We start from the raw sequence: 27,776 nt of genomic DNA, 5'->3' as shown, positions 1-27,776 counted from the left end.
AGGCGAAGGCATTAAAATAAATTATTAAACACACACAAGGAGGAGGAGTAATGTAAGAATTCTGAAAGATTCACAAGGAAGGGCAGCTGAGCCAAGGGACTATTTCTGGTGCTCTGGCTCTGGAAAACACCAAGTGGCTATCATGCCTATTTATTAACCTGCAACATCGTAAACTGTAACCTTATTAAATATGATGAATGAGTCCTAGGTTACGATTTTTAAGTACCATTTCACAGGGATTTGAGAAGAGCAAACAGGTGTTGCAGACTGCAAAGTCTATGGGCAAACGGCGATTATGTGATTAGATGCAGTTACAGCAAAAATGTGAAATGATGATGGGAAAGGAATTTAAAACAAAGAACACGCATTTACTTATTTAAATTCTGCCCCATCGATCTGAAACAGATTTACTGTTATCATATGGGCAGCCCCGAATCACTGTGTCAGGTCAACTGTTCCACAGGGCTGGTGCCACCTCAGGAGATACCTTTTGCTGTGCCCTCAGCATCAGAAAAAGTCTCTCCCTCCTGTCATGGGAGCCCTAGTGAGAATTAGAAAGAGGCAGCTTTTGCTCCAAGTCATAGCCCTTCACTGTTTGGAGAATCGAGACTGATTTTGTCAAGGGCTTCTGGGAACAGAGCGGAGGGCAGTCTTTGGTCCTTCTAAGTGTTTTCAAGGTACAGTAAAAGGCTTACGTCCTCTTTAAAGAATGGAACTTTTTGTTTTTATCTACTTGCTACAATTGTTATACTTCAGCTCATCTATCCTCAAGCTTAAAAAGAGAATTCAGCACCGTTTATGGAGGAGGAAAACAGAAGCTCTTCCTAGCTTCTCAGTAAACGCACTTGTGTTTGCTCTCCTGACGACACAGGGGAGTCCCAGGACCCTGCTGCAGGGTCGTTGAAGGGCTCCAGCCTGCTCTTTCAGAGTGAGGAAGGCAGACCAGGATGGCAGAGAGCTGGCCCTGCTCCCTGAGTCCTTTCCTAGGCCCAGACTGGTTCTGGCTGTCTCTTTCAAGTCCTCTATAATCACCACTTAACACTCTGCTCCATTTATCACTTTGTTTTTATCACAGGCAAATAAAAAGAAAAGGCTTTACTTTCTACTTCACAGTAGCTTGCTAATCTGTCACACTGTGTCTTCAGTTTGGGCACAACCTTGTGTTTGCAGAACGAAATGGTGAGAAACCCTCAGTAATCTTAACTGCTATGATCCTTGCCCTCCCTCCAACAAGGGAAGGATGTATTTTAATGTAACAATGAGAGGAGAAAAAGAAAGTCAAGAAAGAGGGTTTAGCTGGAAAGCAATGAGGATAAAGAGTGAAAAGAAGCCACTCTGAGGCACCCCAGTCTAGTGACTATCACTTTAAAACAAGCACCAAAAAAGCTTTCAACCCAGCAATACCATAAATGTCCTGCTGCTGCGTTAGCTTTCAGATTCTTCCCCGTACTTTCCATGAGCATTCCACTGGGAATTGTCTGGAATCCCAGAGTAAAACAGCAATAACCCAACTCCCTTGTTAGAATATTCGGTTTCTTTTAGGTCTGGAAACTCAGCTGGGGTGCATCTTTAAGTACACGGCATAGCCTCAGCCATCCTAGGGGCTCATGAGATGTTTTTCAAACAGGTCGGTGGGCAGCTGGGTGCTGAAACGGGAGAGGGCAGAGGGCACTTCGGCCTCCTGTGGAAAGCCCCAGCTGCCGACGAACAGGAGCCTGGGAACCTTCACTTTCAAAGGATTCGTTCCAGATGTCAGAACTAATGGTGTCAACACGGGGCTCATGCAGATTACCAAGGAGGTCCCTAAAGTCACACTGTAGGAGATTAGGCATGCACGCAAAATCGTCACCTTGACCTGCATCCATAATCGAACAATATGTTCTAAGGTTGGCAGCACTAGGATATAGTCCTGTATCTCATAATTATCTCTGTGGGGGATCCATCCATCTATCCATCCATCCATCCAACCACCTAAGGAGCAAACCAATCAGTAACTGACTGACTATGAGAATACCGAATCACTGAGAACAGATAGTTAGAACAGATTCTAAGAACACCTGACTCTTAAGAAAATATTCCAACCATAAACCAATGCTATGGCCACATTGGTGAATAATGGTTAAGTGTCAACTCTGAATTCATCCCTCCACTCAAAAAATATTTATTGAACACACATCGTGGCGTAATAGGTAAGAACCTCAGCTTTGTAGTCAGACAGAATTGAGTTTGAATGCTGACTTTTTCTCTTATTAACTATGTGACCTTGGCAAGTTGCTGAAGTGCTTAAAGCCCTAAATTCCTTATGTGTTTCATGGATATAAAAAGAACATCAACCTTACGAATACTGCTGTGAGAATGAAACAAGATAATTTACATACAGGACTTCACACGGTGCCTGGTACAGGGTAAGGTGCTAGGCACACAGTAGGTCCCGGCAAAACAGTGGTAAGCAGCATGGCTGCGCAGTGAGAAAACTGTCCAGTCCTGGAAACGCTGGAGTTTTGGTGTGGAAGAAAAGGTTCCGGGTAGGGAGAATGATTCCGCGGGTGAGAACCCTACCACCTGGGAGAGGGCTGTTTAACGTTTAATGTCCTCACGTCCAGTAAGTGCTGTATGGCAGGAAAACCTGGTAACAGAATGACTGACTCACAGTCCAACTGTTGGTTCAACAGTGGTAAGATCTCCTGGCTGCCAGTTTGGTGTGTAGGTTAGCGGCTTTACCGCAATAACTTTTACGGAGAGGCAGTTCTATGGTCAGAGAGCTGACATAAGGCATCTAGAAGCAAACCAGGAATTAGGGTTTCCTTGGGGGGATGTGTCAAAACACAGGAATAAAAACCTATGAAAGGAACAGCAACCTATTTGGGACAAGTGTTTGTAATTATTTTCTCTTTGTATCCAGCAAGGAGTTCGGTGCTTTGTTCATTTCCGTGTCCCCAGCACCCAGAAGAGCCCCTGGTACAGGTAATCAGTAACTGTTTGTGGAATGAAGAAATGAATGAGACTAGAAAGCAGGAGCTAATGTGCCTGTATGGCATGAATGCGTTCCATCCCGAAGTGAATATACCAGTAATCAGACAGCTTCTGGAGGAAAAGATGCTATTACCTGGCTGTGCTTTCTTTTGCAATCCTGTCTGCTGCAGGGGTACCAAAACACTCCAATTTACTGAGGACAAACAGTGCCTGCAGCCATGACCTTGGCACCTTCACAGTCCCAATCTCATCTTTAAAAGTTCCTTGTGGAGAAGATGGTAGAGTGGAGCGATGCCCCTTTACCTCCCTCCTGACCTAAGTGAAGCTGGAATGTGCTGACTCTGATACGTAGCAACTCTGTAACTAGTGCTGGACTCAGTAAGCTGGAAGAAGGGAAGAACTCTCATGGTCCCCAACTGTTTGCCAAAAGCTCAGCAATCCTCCTAACTATGGGGGAGAAGGGGTCACCTGCAATGCTCCCCCAGCACCTCCCAGCATCAGTCATCTGATTCCCTGAATTATCACAGAAGGAGAAAAGAGAAGCCTGTGTCCTCTCTCTCCCATTGTTCTCCGCTTTCAGCAAGCAGCCTTCTGGCTCCTGCGGAGGGGTGGACTAAGAGGATAACCTGGGGAGCATCACCTTGCCAGAAAGGGATGGCAAGCACAATCGCGCTGCTATTTAAGTTATTAGGAATCAACTAGGGAGGGCCAAGGTGACCCCTAGTGTCCTCCACAACCTGGACTTGTGTTCTCAGGATAATACTCAAGCCAGAGAACCTGGCATTTTCTTGGACACCGTGATCGGGGTGGGAATCAGGTGATGCACTCTCCCCAGCTGCCCCCATCACACTGTATCATCTGGGCTGGGTGGCGACACAGGAAAGACAAAAAAGGAAATGACAGGTGTCGACTGCTTTGGAGCCTGGCCCCAGAAGTACAAGTGTGTTGGCCCCGATGCCCTGCCAAGTTGCAGCTGAAGATTCAGACGGGGGAGGTGGTAGTGAAGAGGGGCGGAGGGGACCAGGGAGTGGAAATTCCACAGACACAAGAGAAGGAAGACAGGGGAGCATAAGAAAGGCGGGGGAGAGAAAGGCCATATCCAGGCACAAAATCTCAGGAAGAAAAGCAGCTGGCACGTAAAAGGCAGGAGGGAGAAGGCCCTGTAAGGACAGCAAGAGCACACAGCTTAACAGGCAAAGCGAGGGAGGAGTCTGACTCAGAAGTTGAGCAGAATTTAAGGCCTAAGAAAATATTCAAGGGGAGTCAGTGTGAGTTTAGGGAGACAAACTGTCCTCTAAATTTACCTGGCCTCTTAGGTTTAATCGACTCTGCCATATATATCGCCCATTCCCAGATTTGGGGGCAACATATCAGAGAGCTGAAGCAAATACTCAGAAAAACAAGGAGCAGGAACCTCAAAATTTTCAAAGCCGTTCTGGGGAGAAGCTGAAGTTAGGTCAAAACACTCTCAGAGCTTGCCCCTCTCCAGCCTGAAGCCCTGCCCCTCCGGCCCCATGCGGTCAATCACTGTGACCCTGTGGTCCCTCGGTGGGTCTGTCTGGCCCTGCCCCCGGCGCGCATACACTCACGCAGGTGCGCGGGCAGGCGGATCGAGTCTTCCTCCATCCTGAGCGCTCGAGGCACTGGAACATGAAGTGGAGTCGAGGAAGCGTAACTCGGCACTGGGCTCTCGGGAGGTGTATATGAAATTCGCTCCTGCTGTTAAAAACAAGGGCAGGAAGAGAGGAGGGGAAAAGACAATGAATGCTTGGAACTGAGGTGTGAACTCGGGGGAGGGGAGGGGGCAAAAGGACAGGGGTGCAGGGTGTCTGAGCTCCAGCAATCCTGCCCACCCCTCTGGAGACACCATTCGGCTGCGTTCCACATCTCCAGCTTCGGGATTCACAACACAACTCTGGAAGGGTTTAAAATTGGGCTTTTCCTTTGGACCGGCATCAATAGGTGTCCATTTTTTGTACTAGTGGTTTTACTAAAGTAAAGGGGGGGGGGGGGCGGACAAGATGAAGGAAATGAGAAAGTATGTCCAAGAGAATGGCTTCAAAGGCTACACTCAAAAACGACTACCAAGTCACATAATTAACATCACCAACACATTAAAACCACATGTCCTCTCCTCTGGCAATATCCCCAGCTTCTAATCCAATGGTCCTCTACTCAGAGCCAACGAGGTGAGCTCAGAGTGAAGGGTTATAAGCCCCAGATTTAGTTACTTAATCAACGAGCAAGATTTTTCTATCTACCAATCTCACTATACGAAAACCACCCAAGATATCTAATATTTCATTTTTTTCCTTCATACCAAGGACTTATCTATCTGTAACATTAATGGATACCTCCTCCATCCTCTAACCCAGAATCAGTATTTCCTCACCTTCTAAACTATTTCAGAGACTCAGCGAATCATCTCCATTTCAGAAAAGTGCTACTTAAATGAAAATTCTTACTCGACTGACAAGAAGGGTGGGGCTGGGGTGGGGAGGGCTCCGGCAGACCCACTGTGGAAATGAAAACAGGCAGTGTGTGTTAGATCAGTTAAAACAACTGGATGGGATGAGAAGGACTATTCTTTGTTTGACGTTCAAACATGGCAAATAATGGCAAGGCACTAACTGTGGTGCCGGACCAGGAGAGCGGTGCAATCTGCCTCTCAGATCTGCACACCCGCTGGTTTGATAACTTCCGCTAGTTTCTGTGGTCTCACTGGGTAAAGTGGGACACGCTGGGCCTAAAAATAGTTTGGGGGAAAAGATCAGTAAGATGCCATTAAGAAAACAGAAATCGGGAGCAACAGAAAAATCACAGATTAAAATAAAGCGAAGCGGGCGTTTATGTTTTGGAAAGACACTTCTCGAACTTTTCATATTTCGTCAAGTGTGCAGAGGGAAGCAGGGGAGTCCCCTGCACTATAACCAAAGTAAAGCTGTTCTCCTGCTCATACCCTGGGAAGTTTGGTGGCTGTGGTGGGAAGTTTCGATTTTAAATGAACATATACGTGTTTTTTGTAATTTCCGAATGGAATCCCTATACCTTCCCTGAGGTAGCCTCTATCAGCAAACAGGGCATTTGAAATATATCTGTTTAAACAGACAACCCTAAAGTTGCTTGGTGAATTCGTTAACTGAGGCCAGTCACATACATCCTAAATTTCATTTCTGTACAAATCAAGATGTTCTATGAAAGGTCACCCAGAGGCGAAACCTTCAAGTTCACTTTTCTTGAACTGTATCAAAGATCACACATAGTTTGAACAACTCTAACGTAAGGATGAGTTATATTTCTGGGGTTTGGTTTGGGGTTTGGGAGGTGAAAAGAGGCAAAGATATAAACACACATATGAGAAACACACAAAATCTGTTTAGGGGTTTTTTGAGGTGAAATAGACTTTTAAAGCATTTTCAACAGTCTGTTTTTCTAGTGTAAGAACTTCTCCACATGCTTCAACCCTCGAATAAACCTCGCCTCCCCCCAACCCGTCCCAATATATATCTAGATATCTTATCTACCGTTAACTTCATTCCCAGAAATAGCTTTCTGTTTTGTTAGGGTTTTTTTGCAGAAGTGAAACTGTTGATGTAGAAAACACGGTGCAGCCAAAGAGTTTTCAAATGGCTTGGCATGAGCACGAGAAAAAAAAGAAGACAGCGTTTTGTAATACGATGACTCTCTAAAGCAAGGAGTAACACCCAAGATCCAGTAACCAGTCCCTATGAGTGACAGGCCACCCCAGCCCGGCTCCCTCATCTTTTGCCAATCCTACCAAGGGCAAGATGGGAGAAACCCAGTCCTCAGAGAGGATTTCACTTTATTTTTTGAAAAAGCCACCTCCGGCCCATTTACCAAAGAGGCACGTTAGGCACCACCTTTAAAACGTGTCTGTTCTGACCTGCTAAACCGCCACTGTGTTGTACCTTCCCATCAGCACCTCCTCTGCAGGCAGCCCCAGTGCTCAGCCTTCAGCATGGTCCCGTCCTTGCTACTGCACAGAGTGCCACACTCCAGCGCTTGCCTGGGGATGTTGTGCCCCACTCCCCCCACACGTCCAAACAATTCTAGACGGTAAGAACTGTGTTATTTTACGATGAGACCTACAAAAAGAAGGCCAGCGACTGAGTGACTGTGGACCCTGAATTTGTCTCATTCCTAATGATGGTTTGAACTCAACAATATTTCAACACCCTAAACTTGGGATGGGAAGCTCTTTTTAAAAGGTTCAATGAGGACACTCGTCAGTAACAAAAGAGAAGATGCCTTGACGAAGACGGGGAAAGCAAAATACACTTCCAAAACCTCTAGGGGTTCGCTGATAGCCATTACAAACCTACTGTGACCCTGGGCTCAGTGGCCAGCAGAGTGCTCAGGGGACCCCAGAGAGGACATAGCCCAGTGCTTGGGCTCCTTTCCAAAAAGAACAAAACTTACATCTGGGAATCCTTTGTCCTCCTTTTTGCTAATCTCTAGGGGGACTCACGTGTTCCTGATTTGTTAATCTACTACTGTAACCATGCACTTAACATTCAGCACGCTATGATCAATTAGAAAAATGAGCAAACTGTGCTATCTCAGACTGGGGACATCTAGACAGAGAGGCTTAAGGAGACTAATGTCCAACTTCCCCAATAAAAGAAACCTCCTTATTCTCAACAGCACTTCTCTGGTCTGACCCCAACAAGGGGACATACTGGCTTACAGCTCATTTGCCTCTACAGCAAACTGTCAGTGGAATGAAAACCAAAGGGGTTTCACTTTAACATTACAGAGGAGATAACAACTTTCCCAAGAGGATTATAACCACTGGTCTAATTAAATTAAAATGCTGCAGGCAGTGATACTGGTGCATCCAAGTGTCGTAGGGGGACAAACTGCCAGTGGAGGTCAATGAAGTGGCTGAAACTGCTGTGATGTGCTTACATTATTGTTTAGGTGCTGAAAAGAAAAAAAAAAACACACATAAAACCAGGCTGCTCTCCAATTTGCGGACACAACCTATGACACCAACCCGCACATCCAGACGGAAGCACTGCCAGCCCCTCGGCCGAGTGATGCCCGTGACAAGAGTGGGGGGCGCAGGCAGAGCAGCACGGAGCTCGGAGAAGAGAAATGAGGCTAAACATAGTTTTAGGCAAGGTATGAAGTGTAAATTTTACTAATCCATATAGAAATCTTCACACACACAAAATTAACGGAATACGGAGCCAGGTTGCTGTAAGCACAACTTCTGAAACCAGAATAAGTTCTAGTCCCTCTTCATCCCTCCCCCACCAGGAAGGGCTGATGGAGGGCACCTGTCCAATGCTCCCCCCCCATTTTAAACCGGGTGGTTTGGACTCCGTGTTTACCACATGAAACAGGCTTATGTGTTATGTGCTGAGCAGAAACATGGCATTTATTCCCCGCCCCCATCAGGAACGGCTGCATATTATATAGAGTCAAAAATATTCCTATTATCAAAAAAAGTCTTTCCTATTCAAAAATATTCAATACACAGCTTCCTATTCAAAATAAACCAAATCGTGGGGACCCTGATAGTGTATTTATGCATCTGTTTTTACACCATTAACTCACGGAAGAGGTGGAAAGGTTAAGAAACTTAGAGCCTCTGGCTAATCGAATGTTAACTTTCTGGAAATAAAGACCAAGCATTTCTGGAAATGAGAAAAACAAAAAGGAATTTTGCCTGTGCTTGTAAAAGATGGTGTGCAGGTAATTTCAAAGATTCATCCACTGCAGAGCTGAGGCTGTCTGTCCTTGGTTTAGGACCTCTTTCCAGAAATAGCCCCACCTCCGTGACAAATAGCAGGATTCCCCCAGGGACGGTCCCTGAAGCCTGTGTAAAGTCCTGAGGAGAAGAGTGTCATGGAAACAGAGCAGTGACTGCGACTGTTTCCTGGGGAACTCTAGTGGAAATGCCACAGGTACCCTTTGCATCCTGCAGCTCTTTGGTGTCCCTTCACTGAGCTGAAATTTGGCAACCCAGACAACATGGAACACAGCAAAAACCAGAGACACAGCGGTCATATGGGTAATACCCAGTATTTTGAGGGAAGGACTCTTTGCAGAAGGTCCTTAGGAGAGCTGATACTTGTACTGTAGTTGTTTTCTGTACACTAAACAGAAGAAATCTCTCCTCTGGGAAGCTATTTATTGAGATTTGCTAAGCTGAAGTCTGAACACACATTTATTTTAAGTACTCTCTTCTGGCTGCTGCAATGATTTAAGGTGGTGGCTCTGGCTTTCTTTAATTAAGTTTTCATTAACAAGCAAAAGCGATACATCACCAAAAAATGTGCAAGACTAAAATTTGAGCTGCAGAGTTTTCTAGGTTTTGGGCACCATGGACACAAACAGACACACACAGGAACCTAAACTCCTGAATGTCGATTTCGTTCACTTGAAAAACTACACTGAATATTTTATTTACCTCAAAATTTAGCGAGATGAACTTAAGGAACTTGAGAAAAGATGCAATCACTGGTCTTTTCATAATATACACTGCATACACAGCCACAGACCATGGCATTTCTGGCATCCCCCCAGAAACAGTACGCCTTGGATCTGGGATAGAGCTTAGGGTCTGAGGTATTCAAAGATGATTTCTGAAGCAGAAAGCCAGCTCCATCTAATCACAACAGAGAAGTTGCTGTCTTCCCGTCCCATAGAGGTTCCCGAAGACATCTATCTACACCAGCGGCCTGAGGCGGCTTCCTTCTGGTGTCTAGCCCCTCTCCTGAGAGAAACAGCCCTCTGAGTGCTCTGGCATTAGATGTTTACAACTTGGTGAGTCTCTGGCTTTTAACATGCTTGACGTGATTTCAGGGGGAAAAAAAGTCACACAGGTAGGGACTATACTCTTGGTCTCTAGAGCTTCCTCCCTTGGTTACCCAGATGCCCATTCGGCCCTGGGGAGTGGGGGCCCAACCAACCACACTCGTTCTGACGTGGGGGTCTTCCTAGGCGCCCAGCTTCGCCAATGTAATGAGTGCTCTTGCTTTGGACACTGAAGAAGAAGATAGGTTCAGGACCTAAAATATGCAGATTCTTGCACATTTAAATTTGTATATCAAACAGTCCTTTTCCTCAGCTTCCTGGCTTATTATTTTCTGAAACCAGAAGACAGGGTATCATGTTTGCCAGATACAAGTAAGTCAAAACATCCTAAGTCTTCCTTTTACCTGGAGCAACGTTATCTAGGCACAAGAAGGGGAATAAAAAGATGCATTAGCAACAGACCCTGCAATCAAGCATTGCTATAAAAAGGTCATTAAGGTTGTTTCCCTCCTGTGGTTGTGATGAAATAGTTCAGCATTTCATCGGGTGTCTACTAGGAGCCCAGGCATAGGAGTAGGAATTACAAATTCTGTCACCATAATTCCTACGATTCCCTGTGTCATTTTACCCATCGATACATATGGGGGCTCGTGCATAATGCTCCGAACGTGTGTCCCAATCTTAGCTGGGAAACGGCCACTGCAGGAAGTGGAGCCAGCGTTAAGAGAGCCCTTGGAGTGTGCTTCCCATGAAGCCTTCATTTGAGACTCACAATAACCCTGAAAGGAAGGCGTTCTCACCTCCATTCCACACAATGACCCTGATCTAGGGATGGCGGGGGTTGAACCATCTGTTTGAGTCACCAGCTGGGGAGATGGGATAGTAGGTATAAAGAGGAAAAATAAGAAATGACACTTAGGTAGCACCAGGCAGCCCACAGTGGCTTCACAACTTACGGGGAATCCCAAGAGATAAATTCAAGCTTGTGAGAACTGTCCCAGTTTGGGTTTACTTCACTGCTCTGTGCTCTGGGAATTCCAGTAGGGCTTTTGAGGGTCATCGCACAGAGCTGCCTAAGTCAAGCTGCTTTCTTAAGCCTGTTGCTCACTCTGTGGGGAGCACAGATGCAGGGAGTCAATGTGTTTAGTTGAAAGAAGGGGACCAAACGTGATGCACCAGAGAAGTTCACTGGGCACGACCTCTGAGTAGGTGCCGCCATCAGAACCCATCGGGGATGCGTACTGCCCATGGACATGACCAGAAGGGCCAACAGGGCACTTCCAGATTTCTGTGTATGTGATGACTTCACCTTGTATAGAGATCTCCTCTTGGGTAATTTTTCAGTAAAAATGTGTTACTTTTGTCTCTAACATTTTCTTTCACAACAACAAGATACGTAACTCCTTTCCATTTATTCCAAGAGCAGCATGTACAGGCGAGATGACAGGAGCAGTGAGGGGGCAAGAGCGGAGGAAAGGTGCCGTCAAGACGTGATGGGAGCCTGCAGAGTGCAGACTGCTGTACCACGGGGCAGCCGAGGCTGCCTCCAGGAATCACAGTGGCCGCAGGCCAGCCGGCTTCTCCAATGGCTTGTGAGGGGAGAAGATTTAAAAGAAACTTGGAGGTGTCTTCAAACAGGAGGAGGACCAGTGTAAGGAATAGTTGAGGCTGACCTGGAGCATCTCAGAGGGCGGGGCCAGCAACATATACCTGTGCACTAGAAACGTGTATGACCTAGAAATATTGTTCCCCTGAAAGGCAATTTAAGCTGAGACTAGGAGGGGACTCGACAAGGGGTTCCTGCAGTGGGAAGGCACTGAGGTGGAACTTGAAGGTGCCTTACAACTCCAAGATGCTGCTTCTCTACAGTCCTAGATCTCCTGGCAAGCTGAAGGTTATTAATTACAGTATGGGCAGAGCAGATCCAAATAAAACACGAACAACTGCCTTCTCTATCAGTGTAGTCCCCCGATCCCCCTCACAGCCTCTGAGGGCTGCACCAAACATAATTAGAACAATGTGTCTAGAACCAGGAACAACCCCTTTAAGGACAAGCCCCCAAAGCAAAACAAAACAAAAAAAAACAAACCAAAAAACAAAACAAAACCACTCAAGTACATTTCTCTATTGTCTAATTTTAAAACATTTTAATCAAGACCCTTTCCAACCTTGAGACACTATGGGTTTTTTTTTTCCTTTCTGAACTTCTTAAATATTTCTGACATGGAAGTGAGCACACTGCCAAGCTGTAATTCCAGGCTGTGGTTTCCAGGGACATTTTTCGCTCAAAGGGCGGGCCTTCGGCTCACGTGGCTGGATCCTAGTGCTGATGCAGACAAGGCTGCAGCAGAGGGTCTAGACCCGGGTCGCACGAGGTTGCTCTAGACCCCTCCGCGTTGCAGACTACACCCCTCATCCCTGCCATGATGTAGGTGATGGCTGTCACTCAAAGTGGAGCCTGCGTGAGCTCAGCACCACACAGCACCACTCCTGGAAACCCCGGGAAAGTGCACGGCCTGCTGGGAGTGGGTCATTTCAGTAGAAAGGTGGTATGGTTTTATTTATACAGAACCAGCCAGCACTACTTCTGGGGAAAAGAAAGTCTTGCCGTTGAATTTATCCACAAATGCCCTCAAGCTTTTGATCAGCCTTTTGAAAGAGGGTCACTAAATCCCTTCTTCCTAATTTTAATAGCAGAAGAAACAGGTACTTAAATTAATAGCAGCTTATATCCTGGGCTCAACCAAGTGGCCAAGTACAGCTCTTTATTACCCACTTTCTCCTCTGTAGCTGCTATTCTCTTTAACGAGTTGGCTATGACAATTAGCCAGTCTGCAGTGTCCCTGCCTGAGGCTAACGAGTAATGAACTGAGAGAGCTGTTATTTAGTTATATCAAGGGCACCATTAGAGAGGCTTCTCAATTTCTCCCCCAGAGGAGAGATACCTTCCAGGCATGTTCCACCTGCCATGTGACTGCCCTCCTATAGAACTTATGGTGGCCCCACTCTTGGGACTCATGGGACTGTAAAACCTGGGCAGAAGAAAGGACGGGGTCAGGCTTCTGCAGAGCCCACAGCCAGAAGGAGCCCAAAGGGTTGCTGTGAACCCGTGCATTAACCATTAATTTCTCCTTCCCTTTCTAACTTCCCACTTTCCCTCTCGTGCCTCACAAATCCTTCACACCTTGCCCAAGCCGCTTTCTGCTTTCTATGACAGCATCACTCCGGGCTATGGCTCATCTCCATCTCTTCCTTGAATGGCTGTATTTGGAAGTCTTGTAAGAGGAAGAGAGGTGAAGTGAAGCTATGGCTCAAACCTGCAGCTCCAGGTGGTTGCTGGGGGGTGTCTGGAGAAGAGGCAAGTCAGACTTCCTTTCAAACTAAAAAGACTTTATGACCTGTGATTTGTCATTACAAGATGCCTATAGCTTTAAATGGACCACATGCCTGATAAGAAGGTTTTAAAGGCTTGATACAAGAGCAAGATCTACATTCTAATTCACGTGAAGATAACCCCTAGAAATGCTGAACAGAGTCTTTAGAATGGCAGCCCCAACGAAGCTGCTTGCATGAAGTCCTACCCGGTACTCTCAGAATCCAGCCCATTGCCAATGAACTAGGGGACACCCCCACCCCCACGTGCCTTAGTTGGTAAGGGAGAAGGCTGGGTTACGGCCACTGCCAAGTTCAGAGGGAACAAAGCCCCTGCTCTGCATATACCAGATAATTCCTGGGTTGCCTCAGGCTGAGAAATAAATATAAATAGAAAAAGCCTTGTAAGCTATACCTAGAGTAACAAGCGCAAATTAGATCTGGAAAAGATTTATATCTCTGTGAAATGTTTACTACCAGAATAATTTTCAATAAAACCACAGAAGAGCACTATGCTTAAACGGCAAAGTAAAAGAAGTAACTCAGCATCTCCTCAGTATTGCTGTCTGAGAAAATGGCATAATAATGCCCAGCGTTCACTGCCACATAATGGTATTTTAAGGACAAATAAGATGAAGCTTATAAAATATTATGAGTTTTTTGAAACAGAGGCTCTCTATAAAAACAAGGCATTATTATGGTAAAGAGTCATGAATTTGAGAAGTCTCAAATAAAGTATTGCTTTCTAAGTAAGCTTGAATAATTAAATCTGTCTTTATGCTGTAAACTGAGAAATTAACTTAATTGAAACAAAGACCGAAGATGACAATGACCTCACTATGTGACTGACTAAGGAATAAGGGCTGAATTCATCTTTTTCTCCCCTCCCAACCTCGGTAACTCTAAAACGTAACATGCACACAACTCAAACACTGACTGAGTGCCACACATCTGTGCCTGGTTTTTTAGAAAAACCGCCTTGGCAAGTAACTTCTACCCCTACTTGTCAAAAACCATAGAAATTCTCTGATTCTCAGACATAAGACTCCTTATAGTAGCTCAGGCATCTTCCCCTTCTCTGTGGCCACAGTTAGAAAGATCTGAGAGTTTTGTTTTTGACAACTGTTTACTGAAAACAAGTTCTGCTGGCAAGGGGACTACTATTATGAAAAATGCCATCAGCACCACTACCGTTCTCAAATTTAATGACAGTAATGAGAATGAGATATAAACGTATGTGTGCGCACACGATGACACCAGTGACTAACAGAATATTAAGCAGCTTGAAATAACAGGGAAACTGATGTGCTGTGCTCTTGCAGCCTGTTGCTGAGACTAATTAATAGTTTATGTTATGTAAGATCCCTGCCTTCATTAAAATGATTAGTCCCCAGTACATGAAAAATATGCTTGAATATACTTCAGAAACTCAGGATCAGCTAACGATTTAGGAAACACACATTTTAAATCAGGTATCCTGCATCTTGACTGCATACCAGAGTCATCTGGAGAAGCTTTAAAGGGCGGGGGCGGGGGGGGGGGGACCGGCATCCAAGTAAATCAGCCAGGCATCAATATTTCTAAATCTCCCCCTGTGATTCCAATACGCAGAGAAGTAAGGCTGAGAATCACTGTCCTAAATCAAGACAGAAATAATAAAATAAGTCAAGATACATGTTAGATGATTATCTTTCACAATAGGTTTTTAAAAACCATATTAATCAGCTTGCCAATTGTCCTCCCCGCCTGAGTAAATTGCTACTGTTCTGCTTTTAACCCTCAAACAGAGATTATCCATGTAATACAGGCAGTTCCTGAATAGTGACTACCTGACCTATATACGAACAACTGCCCAGACAGGTGTGTCTGCAGTGGTTCCTCTTCTCTCCCAACTGGAGTTCCCCGAGCCCCACCCCGCCGGAAGGCCGATGATCAGCTCCACTTTCTGCAGCTTCTCCTGGAGCTGGTGTTCCCAGCACTGGCTGCAAGGTTAATGAAGAAGCAAGAAGGAATGAAAACCCATTCCACTTCTGGCCTGCCCTCCCTTCCCCTTCTCCCACCCAGAAGGCTGTCTATCTGTCTGTCCTCAATGCTCAGGCCCAGACTCCTTCTCCTCAAGAATGAATCCATATCCAGGCACAGGAAAACTGAAGAGCCCCTCCCCCCAGGTGAGGTACACGATCCCTGTGCAGGCTCTGAGGACTGCGTTGATGCCACGCTAAAGTGGAGTGGGACCTTTTTTCCCCCTCAAAGTAACCTTGGGTACTTGTGGTTAGGTCTTTGTTTTTGCATCAGCTGATTATACCTGGAAGAAATGCCTTGAACTCTGAGCAACTTCTTAATAAAATCTGAGCTAACTTCTTAATAAAATCTTAGAACCCTAAACTAGTAGAGGTGAAGAGCCTGCTAAGATTCTTCATAAAGACAGTTTACAGTCCTTCAAGGACATGCTACTATATCCTCCTGATGCTCCTCGAGTTCCGTCACTAGAACTAGCACAAAACAACCTGACAGATGTTAAGGACTGAGGCTGAAGGGTTAACAAGACGACAGCTAATGAGAAGGGGGTGGGGGGGGTGGAGGGGAGGAGCAAAAGGAAAAAGGACTCATGGACAACAGTGCAGTGGGTGCTGGGGGAGGGAGGTGTGAGGGGGCTGAATGGTCATGAAAAAACTACAGTAAAGAATACAGCACATACACACACACACACACGACTCTTGAACGAATCACCTTCTCTGGGTAGAGCTGGCAGTCCTTACCCAGAGTTGTCATCTGTCTCCAGCTACCTTCTGCCTATAACGTTTTTGAAAGCTGTTGGTTATCAGGATAAAATCTGTGTATAAAATGGCTCTGAAGGGGAAAGAGAGCTTACTGAAGAACTTAGCTGACTTATTTATTCATTCCTTGGTTAAAAAAAAATCTAAAAAAACCCCCGCCATTGGAACATAAAGAACTCAATTTTTTCCTATAGAATTTTTTTCTAAGGTTTTGAAGCATTTTGATGGGATGAGTATTTCTTCTCTTTCTTTTAAGCAACATACCGTTCTAAAACAGTGACAGAAGTGCGACACGAATTTGGGTTTATCACCTGCAATTCACTCGGGTGTTGACGCTACTTGACTGGAGAGGACCGGCAATTCTCCGTGCATCCTTAGAAAGCGGCCTGCCAGCAAAGCTGTGAAAGCCCGCGGCAGTGCCTCCCGTCAGGCCTTACCGAGGGTTTCAATGACAGTTCTAATGTGGGGACTGGAAAACAAAGCAGTGCACTTTTCAAAAGCTAGCCTTGAGTGTGTTACCTCTAGATTGCAGAACACATACTAATAAGATGGAAATCTCTGCGTGACCCTGAACATCCTAAAACCTAAATAGAAATCCCACTCATTTCCAACCACTGTTAATAAACACTTCCTAGTTAAATAAAGGTGTTTAGAAAACTTCTCAGAGCTGATTGTGGGCTTTTAACTGTATTGTCCTGACTCACTGCTGGAGGCTGTGCCCTCCCCCTCCATGGACTCGGCTGCAGGTATCTCCTTCAAGTCCCAGGCCAAGCCTCCCCAGTCTGTGCTTGCCTGACCTCCTCAGCAGACCCTGACCTTGAGTTAGGATCTAGGTCTCAACCTCACAATTCCTCATTTCTGGGTTGACAGTTTGCTAGAGGCTGGACTTGACTTTCCTATGTCCACATCCCACAGCAGGGCACCTACCTCGCTTTCCCCTGCCTCTCAGCCCCCAAAACCTCACTGGAGTCCCAGGCACTCCTACTCACCCCAGGTCGAAGGCTGTCATTAGCAGAAAACTCCGCAGGGGCAGGGCCCGTGGCTGCCCATTCACCACCAGGTCCCTTGCTCGCTGAGTGCTGCCTGTTGACTCACAGTAGCACACGTGAAGTGTTTACTGAATGAATGTATGAGCCTCCTTAGACAATCTCCCAGCGTTCCCTAAGGGCAATACAAACTCATCTTTTGTCCTGTGTTTCCCCCTAGGGCCATCTAGTGACTTACTACCGAGTTTTAAGTCCAACTGTCTACAAAAAAACCTTGCTTCAAGCCGCCAGCACCGCCCATCTCCTACTTCTCTCCAGGAAACACATTCTCTGCATGATTATCCACTATTTGACTCGTTTTTAGGCCTTATTCCAGGCGATTCCCAGTTCCTGGAATACCTTACCTGCTGTGAGCTCACTCCATCAACTCTGCTGCCTTGCAAGACAGAGACCCTATACTGTACTTAGACCTATTCCAATCATGCCATTGTTCCTCAGCAGTACTTTTACAACAGCTCTTTCCGGACTTTCAGAGCCAGTTCCAGATAATGGTTTATTGCTATTTCTTGTATCTGACCAAACACCTTACTCATCACATGTAACAGATGCCAAATGATTTTAGCTGTTTTCGAAATTTAAGACCCATGTCAAGGACCAAAGTTGTTCATTACTCTAATTACCTGTGTAATGCCTCCCTCCCTTACGTTGTGGGCTCCTCTCCCCCCCCCCCCACCCCCCCCCGCACAGCACCTGATTCGCTCACTGTAGATACACAACCAGTATCGGTGAGTGAAGGAAAGGATGAACCTTTCTAAAGATTCTTTTTGGATTCAACAAATACCTGCCTGGCACCGCTAGCTGCTGAGAATAAAGAGATACATAAGAAGATAAAATATCTTCTTTAAGGAGCTTAAAGTCTAGATTGGAGGGGACTTGAAAGGAAAATAATTACTTATTGTCAGCTATTCTGTCACAGGCACATGTTATCATTTCATTTAAATTTCCCAACCATCAAATTATCGTGACATTTTAATCCCCATTTTTAAAGACTAAAAGACTAAAGACTAAGGGTTCCATGATGTTACATAACTTGCATAATGTTAATAAGAGGCAGACCAGTCTCTGAACCCAGAACTTTCAGACAGCAAAACCTGGGTCCTTCATTCTAAGCAGTGCGTGTCCAACTGTCTGGTAAATGACTACCTTTGAACCTCTGAAGGAGACCAGACTCACGTGGGTATTTCAGTGCTGGTGTGGGTACACCAATTTTTAGCCTTACACCACACTACTCTAGAAATCATATCAGGTGACTACGCACCAACTCTTGTCTCCCTCAGAAGTCCTGTAAAGACCAGCTCACTTGCCCGAGTCCCCTACACATACCAAGAAGCAAGGCTTGACATATCAGAGGTCCATGACCCCCATTCTTTGCCAATGTTGGGGTGAAGGTATTTTAGTGGGGCAGCTTGCCAAGTGCAAGTTGGTGGCACTACAGATGCCTTCAGAGGGGGAAGAGTGGATTAAGCAGAAGATAAACAATGGTACATGTGGAAGTGGAGGCCTGGAAGCATGCACTAGTGTCACTAACGTGGCCACCTCTGGGACACATGCCATAAATTACCATGACATTTGGCCCATTTTTACTAGGGAGAAGAAAATGAAGAATGAAGCCTTTCGAGTTTCATTTCCATGACATTTTAAAGAGACAAAAGTTTCATATTATCAAATACACACATACAACACAAACACACTAGAATCTAGGGACCATGTTCTCCTTTCCTGAGTTCTTCATTCAGTTCTACATGTATTTTTGAGCAGTGCAGAGTGGTGGTTAAGAGCTATAGCTCCACCTATAAAATCGAAAACAACACCAGCTCTACCTTAAAAGGTTGCGAGGACTGAAGCAGATAAACTTAGCATGGGGCCTGGCACATAAAAGGTTTAATAACTATCAATGAGGACACATGCCAGCACCGTGGCAAATCTTAAGGACACACACACACATAGATACGGTCACTTCTGAGAGGGCTTGCTGGCTCCATCTGTGGTAGTGTCAAGATATCACGTAATTACATAGAAGACTGTGATCAAAGACATGATGCTCCTGTAAAAATGACGATCTACTGTAGAATTTAAATCCTTTTCCAGTGCCTTTGAAAATCATGTATTTCAGCAAGAAAAAAAAAATGAGAAAATGGAAATCAAAGGTTCAATTTCTATAAAGAGGCTGCCAATAGGAGAAGTGGCCACTGCCAGGTATGCACATCCTGGCACGATCCGCTAACCCACCTCTCTGGGCTGGGGAGGTGCTCAGTGAGATGTTCCGAGGCAGTTTCTCTAACACAGGCCTACGCTCTGCACAAAGGGAGAACATGCATTTTCTTCTTTCGATTAACCTGCTAGTGAGCACACGGAACACCCAGGGCTCTCCCGCTGCTGCTCCAACAGTCAGTACGGCGGGACAGCTTCCCACGCCAGTTTCACCTGGACTACAGATCAACTCTTCCACGCCATCCAGCCAGAGTGTGAAACGGGGTGTGGGGCCGGGGTGTGAAACGTGCCCGTCTTGCTCTATTAACGAACACATTTTGGTTCTTGCATTGAGGGAACTGGTTCTTTGCTAATGACACCTCTTTTCCGGTTGGTTCCATTCAGGGACAGTGTGGCCTCATGACTTGTCAGGAAGAGAGATAATTATCCTCTGGTATAATCATTCAGTTAGTACCCACTCACTGTGCACTGACTCTCCTTTACTTGTAACCTTTCCTGTAGCCTCTCAACTTAAGTCAGAGGGGGATGCAAACCAGGTGAAAGGTCAGGGAGCACGGAGTAGGCAGAAGGGCTAGGGAAAAACGAAGAGGTAAATAAAATATATGCAGCACCTTCCATGTGCTAGACACTGAAGCTGAGATCTTTCCGTTTTATAAATGAACAAAACAAGTCTCAGCAAGCTTAAAGAACCCTGTTTTACTCCAGGGTACGTTGGATCCAGAGCCATGATCCTTCTATGTTGTCTCCCCAAAATGAGAAGTTCTTTGGCAAACGAGGGTCTTCAGCAAAATGAAGGTGGTATTCCCACAGGATCATGGAAGATAGTAAAAAATATATATATTGGAAAGGTTTTGAAAGTTCTGGTGTTTCATAAGATGACTAGAAGCCTGGAGTGGGGCGATTTAAAGACCCTGACGTGCAGGGTAAGGTGTTTAGGCGCAGTGTCAGGTGCACCTGAGGAACCACGGCCAAGGCCACTCCTTCCAGCACTGACAGGGCAGCAGAAAGTGACGGGTTGAGATGTCATGGGTGGAGATGCCCCAAGTACATGGGAAGAGTTATGCTTGAAGGAAATGTCCTCCCTGTGAGTAGAGTTTATTAAAGTAGATGGAATCCATTTTCTTTTCAATCTCTCCTGCTTCCTGCTTCTTTCTTCCCAGTAAGTTTGAACCAAAAGGGGCCCTAGGAATTGAGACCAGCATCCTCATTTCTCAGATGATAAATCTGAGACCAACAGAAGTATCTGAAATCACACTTCTTGTTTCAGAAATCAGGTAGGTATGAGTTCTTATTTTCGTTTTTCACCATATACTGTGCTAGAGAGAGACAGGGTAGACAAAACAAAAAACACAAAAAACCAGAAATTTCCTTTAGAGAACTACTTATCTCAAATTTTCCTAACTCCAGGATGGTGTGTTTTGAATCAAGTGGCACTAAAGATTTGTACTGCACCATTCACAAGCTGTCACCTAGGTCATTTCTAAGGCACCTGGTGGGGTGGAGGGTAAGGACCGTGGGGTGGAACTCTTTATGCTGGGCTCCCTGCACGGGTCACCTTTTTGGCTAAGACCAACCACCCTGGTTTCCCTGGGACAGGCTGGGGGGAGGGGAGGGCAGTCCCTGAGATGTGGGATTTGGGGGCTAAAACCAGAAAGCCTCAGGGAAACCGGGACAAGTTGGTCCCCCAGAGGGACCACATTCTCAACTGAGCTATAAGAACCAGACAGATAGAATGCATTAGCCGAAAGTTTTAGCTGATCTGATACCAGCTAAATGGCAGTTAACAGCTCAAGTTTTTAAGAAGCAGGATGAAGGTTAATGACTATAAAGGGCTTTGAACCCTTGGGGAGGAAGGTATTCTCAAAGTAGGAAGTGTTAAGTCCATAAAAGAAACAATATGAGATGAGTGGGGCTTTTTCATACCTAACAAGTATGACTAAACCTCTGAGCACTTCCTGTTCCGTCCCATGTTTTTCTGAAATTTGCTTTTCCTTATTGGCCAAGAAGGTAGGGAAAGAAATTGCTCTCTCTTCTCCCCTTATGAACAACAGTAGGGAATTTCACAACCTCCAAAGACTTTAAAGCTTAGTAAGCTCTTGCTTTCCCATAGAAATACTAGAAAACCAGTGGCACTCAGTTTTCTCCATAAGCACCCTAAATTCAGGCTAAGGAAAGAACCCATTCACTCAGCCATCTACTTGTATTCTGTATCAAAAATCTTTTTTGTTCTGAAACATTGTGCTAGGTGCTGGCAATACAACACTAAACAAGAAGAGAATGTTTTTATTTCGTGAAGACCAAAAGCTGCCTTCTTAGATTTATTCATGAGTCTTCGTATTGCTGTGGAGGAAGACAGCCGCTCCCAACACAAAACTTCACCTCTGAGTGATTCCTCCCCAGCAGCACTTCCCATTCAAAAAGCGCAGTGCCACAAAAAGTGGTTTCACTTTCACCATTTCTGGGCCACCAAATACACGCAGGCTCTCGGCCTAGAATGGGGGAGAAAGGATGGGAGCCAGGGAGGGGGTTCCACGAGGGCACATGGGAATGGGCTCCCTCATTCACGAGAACGCCTTAAAGCTGCCCTGTATACATACAAATTTGTGAAAGACATTCTCTCACTTTTTCTGATTTTCTGGAAATATGATCTCAGCAATATAAAGTAATATACTGGGGAAGGGCAAACGGCAGCCAGCTGAGTGGCCCTGGGAAAGGCTTGTTCTCTTTACACCTCCACCAAAATGGGTTCATTGTTGTACCCTCAACAAAAAAAGAAAATCAAAAGCAAGCTCACAAATCCACCTGCATTCTGCAGTGGACAGAGCTGCCGGCACCATTCTCTGCACCTGCAGGATGAAGTTAGAGGACTGAGATGACAGGGTGAGAGGAGGGGAAGAACAACTGTCACATGTCCACCCAGCAACATGGCCAGTTCAGGTCATGCCAGCTCACCACAGAATCCACAGTCACTGAACTCAGCTCGCCTTCTGGGCTGCCATGGACCTTCTGTCCTTGGTTGGAACTCTGGGTCCTGCCTGCATGCAGGCCTCCTGGGAGCTCCCTGGGCTTCAGTGACTCTCACCTTTGTGCACATTACTATGGGCTTCTTTGAGCCTGGCAATCCCAGGCCAGGAGCCTTATTGCACTTCCTCTGTTGATACAAGACTTGTCAAGCAGGTTATGCTGCTTTTCTGCCACTTTTATTTCCAACACTTCTAAAATCCCAAGATATCAGGAAGCAAATGCAGAACAGGGTTTTCTCACCACAATCCCAAAGTTGTACAAAGGCTTGCACAGACCACAGGCTTTGCTGAAGAATTGTTGCTGCTCTTTTAAATGGTGGAGTGTGTTTTTAAAGATTGTAAGGAAAGAGCTGTCAAAGGTAAGGTCAAAGTCAAATGCACTGGGTTTCTATCATTACTGCTGGCCTCTTTCCAGAGAGAGTAAAATGCACTCCTGGAAGCTGGCAGCAAATCCTATGGTTGTATCAATAATAATTTTCACTTGCACAGAAAAATCCCTCAGTAGCACATGTATGTTCATAAACTTTCCTCTTTATTTTACAGATCTAGAAAAAGTGGTGGAAAGAAATTAAATGCCTTTGTGAGTCAGCAAAAAAAGAGAGAGAGAACCTAGGCTAGAACCCAGGACAGCTAGTCTTCCTGCTTTAACCCACATATTTGGCACACCACAGAGAAAATGGTTATTTTTTCACTACAAAAGAGATGACCTTCAACTTTAGACATGTAAGTTAAAAAGATAAAATAAAACCACCAGTTATTTTGTGGAGAGAAGAAGTCACAAAACAGTAGGCCCTGGGCGCATTTCTTTCCAGAGGTCAAGATGGTATCTAACCAAGGTCAAGACTGTCTGAAACCAAGAGTTCAAAGGCCACTATCTTCCCCACGGTATGAGTCAGCCATACTGAGATTGCCTCAGAGTTAAGGAGGGAATCTTCAAACTGCCAGCAGTGCCTACTGCTGTCACATCTCCTTCTCCACTCACAGTACAGTGGGTGGCCCAAGGAGCAACCCTCTCAAAGCCTCCGAAAGGCCACTATGAGGAATGAACGCACACCTACCCCTGTTCCAAGATGGCTGCCCACAGCTCTAGGGACCTTGAGAAAGATTCCTCAGTTAGAGGCACAGGGCCTTTGAACAGCTCTCCGATCCTGATGCTCCCACACACAGGAGCACACTCACAAGAACACCCAGAGATCAGATAAAATCCTGAGAACATGGGCAAAGTTCAGCCGAGAGCTGCCCCTTCTAGGCCATGAATTGGCACACCTGGCCATTTGGCAACTGTTCCTTCCTTTAGCAGATCTTACCTGCCTGAGCAGGAAACAGTGATAAGGCTAAAGCGGCCACGGTTTCTCACACTTCAGCAGACGCGGTTCAGAAGCAGAGCCCTCAGCTGTTGCAGATCAGTTCAGTGGCATGCCACAGAGCCACCAAAAGTAACAGAGATAATGTATGTATATCATAGTGTTTTGTAAACTCTAAGGCCTATATATGATATTGCATATTATTATTTTCATATCAAATAATGTTAAAAGTAGAATATTAAATTGTAATTATATATGGATAACAACTGTGGAACAACTCTGTGGACATACTGGATACACCTGAAGAAGTCAGGTACAGGTAGTTGGTTACTACGTAAAAAAGGTTCAAGTTTAAAAATTTTTAAGTGGCTTGAACATTTAATAAACAATGAATAAGTCTAAATAGTACCCTTTGACTCTAAATGTCTATGATCCAATTTGAGAGTGAAACTAGTGTCATAATTAACCTTGAACGGGATCTCCAGGTAGCCTCAAGGAGATCCCCATCTCCTCCATCACCCACAGCAAAGTGAAAGAATCTGAGTTTTTAAGGTGTATGTAGACTATTCTCTTGTGAGACACACTAGTGCTTGCTTGTGTATAATCTACCCCTAATTTACTCCTCTGTGCTAAACAAATTGCAGCTTGAAAGAGGAACAGACAAGCAACAAAAGCCTTTACAGAAGCCCCGTGTACTGAATTACAGGTCACCCAATCTCAGACCTGGAAACAGCCACTTTCTCCAGCCAGGGTCAGCTCCCGCGGAGCAGTCAAAGGGGCACTTGGGCCCTGGCCGGTGTGGCTCAGTGGACTGAGTGCCGGCCTGTGGACTAAAGGGTGGCCGATTTGATTCCCGGTCAGGACACATCACATGCCTGGGTTGCAGGCCAGGTCCCTAGTAGGAGGCATATGAGAGACAACCACACCTTGATGTTTCTCTTCCTCTCTTTCTCCCTCCCTTCCCCTCTGTCTAAAAATAAATAAATCTTTTTAAAAAAGTGTCAGAGGGGCGGGTAGTTGGTCGTGGCCTGTGGACCACAAAGACTGCACATGTTTCTTCCCCACATGTGAGATGCAGCCTGTATAGACCCTGTCCTGTAACGCTTTCTTTACTTTTCATAACAGTGTAAATCAGGTTCATTCAACTCACTTTTATCAAACCTCTTGAATGGAATACCAGCTCTAACTATGCTTGAGGCCGTATTTTCTCAGCTCCTCTTATTTCTTATTATCTGAGTCTTTCTTTAGGATCAGTATTCCTCCCAAGTGACTTCAGAGTAACACAGATGAGGGGACGAGGACCAAAGCGATGTAAAATGATCAAAGGGAACATGAACATTGCAGTGGAACAGGAAGCTCCCAGGTACACTGCCATGGTGAAGGACATGGCCCTAGAAGATGGTTTTTATATGGGGTCCATGTCACAAAAGCTAGTTCTGTGAAGGATACAGTTGGCTTGTGCATGAGTACAAACAGCCTCCATAGCCTATGGGGTCTATAAGGTTCCTTCTGTGCCACTTTCCCCATTGAAGGAGTGGGACTAACTTCACATTCAACAGCTTGTCATCTGCAGTGGTGTTTAGATATATATGCAAGGGCAGGCTACCTCCTCAAAGCTACAAGGCAGGGCCTCTGTGTCCTTCCCCCTCACCCACCCCCAGTTTACCTGCCCTGCACAATATAATAATGTCTCTTCCACGACCACAAGTTCAAATCTTGGCACTGACATTTACTAGCCGTGCAATTTTGCAAAGGTTGTCTGGTCCCTGCATCTCAGTTTCCTCATCTGGAAACTGGAGATAAAGACACCTACCTGGAAAGGCTGTGCAGACTAAATGAAGTCATGTGTCTGTGTGTCTAAGGCTCCTACTGCTGTATTAAACACGGTACACTTCTTCTTCTCTCTGACTTAAGTACTCATATACGTAATCCCAAACTGATTTGTACCTTTTAATAATTTTTTTATATAGTGTCCAGGTTGTGAAGAACTTTGTCACTTTCGTGTCTTCTGTCCACTGTATGAGCTGCGCACAAAGTGGGGGCCCAATATGACAACTGCGGTCTAGGACTGTGAACAAGGGCATCGTTTCCTCCACATCCAATAATATCTGGTGGTGTTTCCTGAGGAAATGACTGTGAATTCTGGATATAGCTGATCTCCCCTCTGTCCCTTTGCTTCTTCATGTCCCTTCTTCCAAACAAATCCCTCCACCATTTGGAATGCCCTGAAGAACTCCCATAAGCCAAGTTACTCATTCACCTGATCATTTCTTGAGTACATTAATATTTCCTGAGTATGTACTACGTATCAACAAGAGGAACTGTGGGTCCACAGTTGGACACAGAAATGGTCTGACATGACTCTCATTTACCCCTGCAGCACCTGGGGGGAGTCAGATGGAAAGACAATAAATTCTGAAAATAATACAGCAAATCAGATGCTAAGAGAAGAGGCTTCCATCAGTTCTGTGGGACAAAATGGGAGAAATCTTAATTCAGCCTGAGAACACTATTCTGAATTTTTAAATATATATTGCCTTTGAGATAGACCTTTAATACACTTACTTTGTTGAAATAGTAGGTAAAAGAGAAACCCCATCCTGGTCTGTTTGGTCTGTTACAAAATAGGTCAACACTTAAGTCAAATGCCACTGGAAAGGCACTCTCAGGACTGCCAAGTCCTGGTCAGTACCTTTTCTCGTGTTAAGCCATGTACACTGCAGTACAGATGAATTTTCTTGCAACTCAAACTTGGAATTCTGACCAATCCATTCACACATATTCATAGCATGACCTGTACGTGTTTAGCACCAGACGAGGTGTTGAGTGAAAAAGAGAGAAAGAGAGAAAGAGAGAAAGAGAGAGAGAGAGAGAGAGAGAGAGAGAGAGAGAGAGAAAGAGAAAGAAAGAAAGAAAGAAAGAAAGAAAGAAAGAAAGAAAGAAAGAAAGAAAGAAAGAAAGAAAGAAAAGAAAGAACGAAAGGTAAGCCTTAAAATCCCCTTGCCAATTCCTGGCAGAGAATGAATGGGTCCTGGAGAAAATGTGCCCTGACCCGAGGTGAACCTGATGGGGAAAATGGGCAGAAAAGTGGGGTGGTAGCCATTTCATGACAGAAGAAATACCTGGTCATAGAACTTCAGTCTTCACAAGTGGGGACTGGGAGGGCCTACGGGCAGGAGACTAGGACCTGCCGGTGCGGATCCCGGAGCAGCTCGACCCCGGACCTTGGTGTCACAGCACGAGGAAGGCCTCCCTACGTGGCTCCGTGCTAACGCAGAGCCCCCGGGTCAGAAGTGGTCTAGGAAGCCTGCAAGGGTCTCATGGGTGAACCACGCAGCCAGGCAAGCCCCATCTGGTACATATTTACCACAGACACCCAGATGAACAGTCTTAACATTTTTCCAGGTTAACGCTTTATTCCAAAGGCTTATCGTGATCTCTAAGTCCCCCCTCTCCCCAAATCTTTCTTCTTGTCACCAGCTCAATGCTCTCCACTGACACAAAGAGTAGAAGTAAAAGCTTCCTGAAGGCCAGGTCTTGTCTATATTTACATTTACTTCTCATGTCACTAGAACCAAGAGAGTACCTGGAACAGAGCAGACCCCTGACTGATATTTTTGTAAGATCCAGTCATGAAGAAAGCAGAGAAATAATGCAAAAACAGACCCTTGAAATGGATCGCAGAGTTTACAGATTTGCCCCCGGGGTATAAATTCTCCTGGTCTGGCAGATTCAAATATAGTTCTCATGATTTGCTCCAAATCCTAAAGATCCAGGAACATGCCTTGCATGGAAGGAAACTTCCTCTGCAACTCTCAGGACATACTTCCTCTCTGGGCCTGCTAAGAAGGCTACACAGAAACCTTAAACCTTGACGTAAGCCCTGGCCACATCAACTGTGCAAAACCAGCTCCTATCAGGACCTGTCGGAGAGAAACCCAAGCTGCAAGAGTAACCTGAGACTCAGGCAGCTGACCTGCTTGCTATCTGGAGGCAGTCATAGTTTAGTTGTGAATTGAAACCAACTGTAACTGGGCAATACCTGACAACCAACTTCCCTGTAAAGACCGAGAGTTGGGTGAACTGCCCCCTACACAGCATCCCTTAAGTTGGGGGTGAGGAGACAGGGAGCCAACCCTGCTGGATCGGGGTGCACAGGCTGGCTGTGGATGGCCTGCTCTTCCTCCAGGAGCCCTCAGGGGTACAGGTTCTACCCTCCCCCACCAGGGGTCCCACACACTTCCTTGAGACTTGGAAGGCAACCTGGACTTATCCCAAGAGTAC

General features: G+C 45.6%; 1 protein-coding gene across 3 annotated transcripts in view; it reads right to left on the bottom strand.

Annotated features, from left to right (window-relative positions):
* The window catches only part of ETV6 (ETS variant transcription factor 6), a 214,115-nt gene that overhangs the window by 121,668 nt on the left and 64,671 nt on the right, over nt 1-27,776 (bottom strand). For 2 of the 3 annotated variants that reach the window (XM_037164793.2, XM_037164797.2), the window contains exon 2: nt 4,563-4,692. In XM_037164793.2, coding sequence (XP_037020688.1) covers nt 4,563-4,692 — 130 coding nt within the window. The remainder of the gene's footprint in view (nt 1-4,562; nt 4,693-27,776) is intronic. The other variant, XM_037164794.2, reaches the window with a different exon arrangement.

The sequence above is a fragment of the Artibeus jamaicensis genome, unplaced genomic scaffold (assembly GCF_021234435.1).
Source record: "Artibeus jamaicensis isolate MK-2021 breed Jamaican fruit bat unplaced genomic scaffold, CSHL_Jam_final contig_233, whole genome shotgun sequence".
In the NCBI taxonomy this organism is placed as follows: domain Eukaryota; kingdom Metazoa; phylum Chordata; class Mammalia; order Chiroptera; family Phyllostomidae; genus Artibeus; species Artibeus jamaicensis.
The sequence above is the reverse complement of the archived record's forward strand: the minus strand, read 5'-3'. Positions and strand labels throughout refer to the sequence as shown.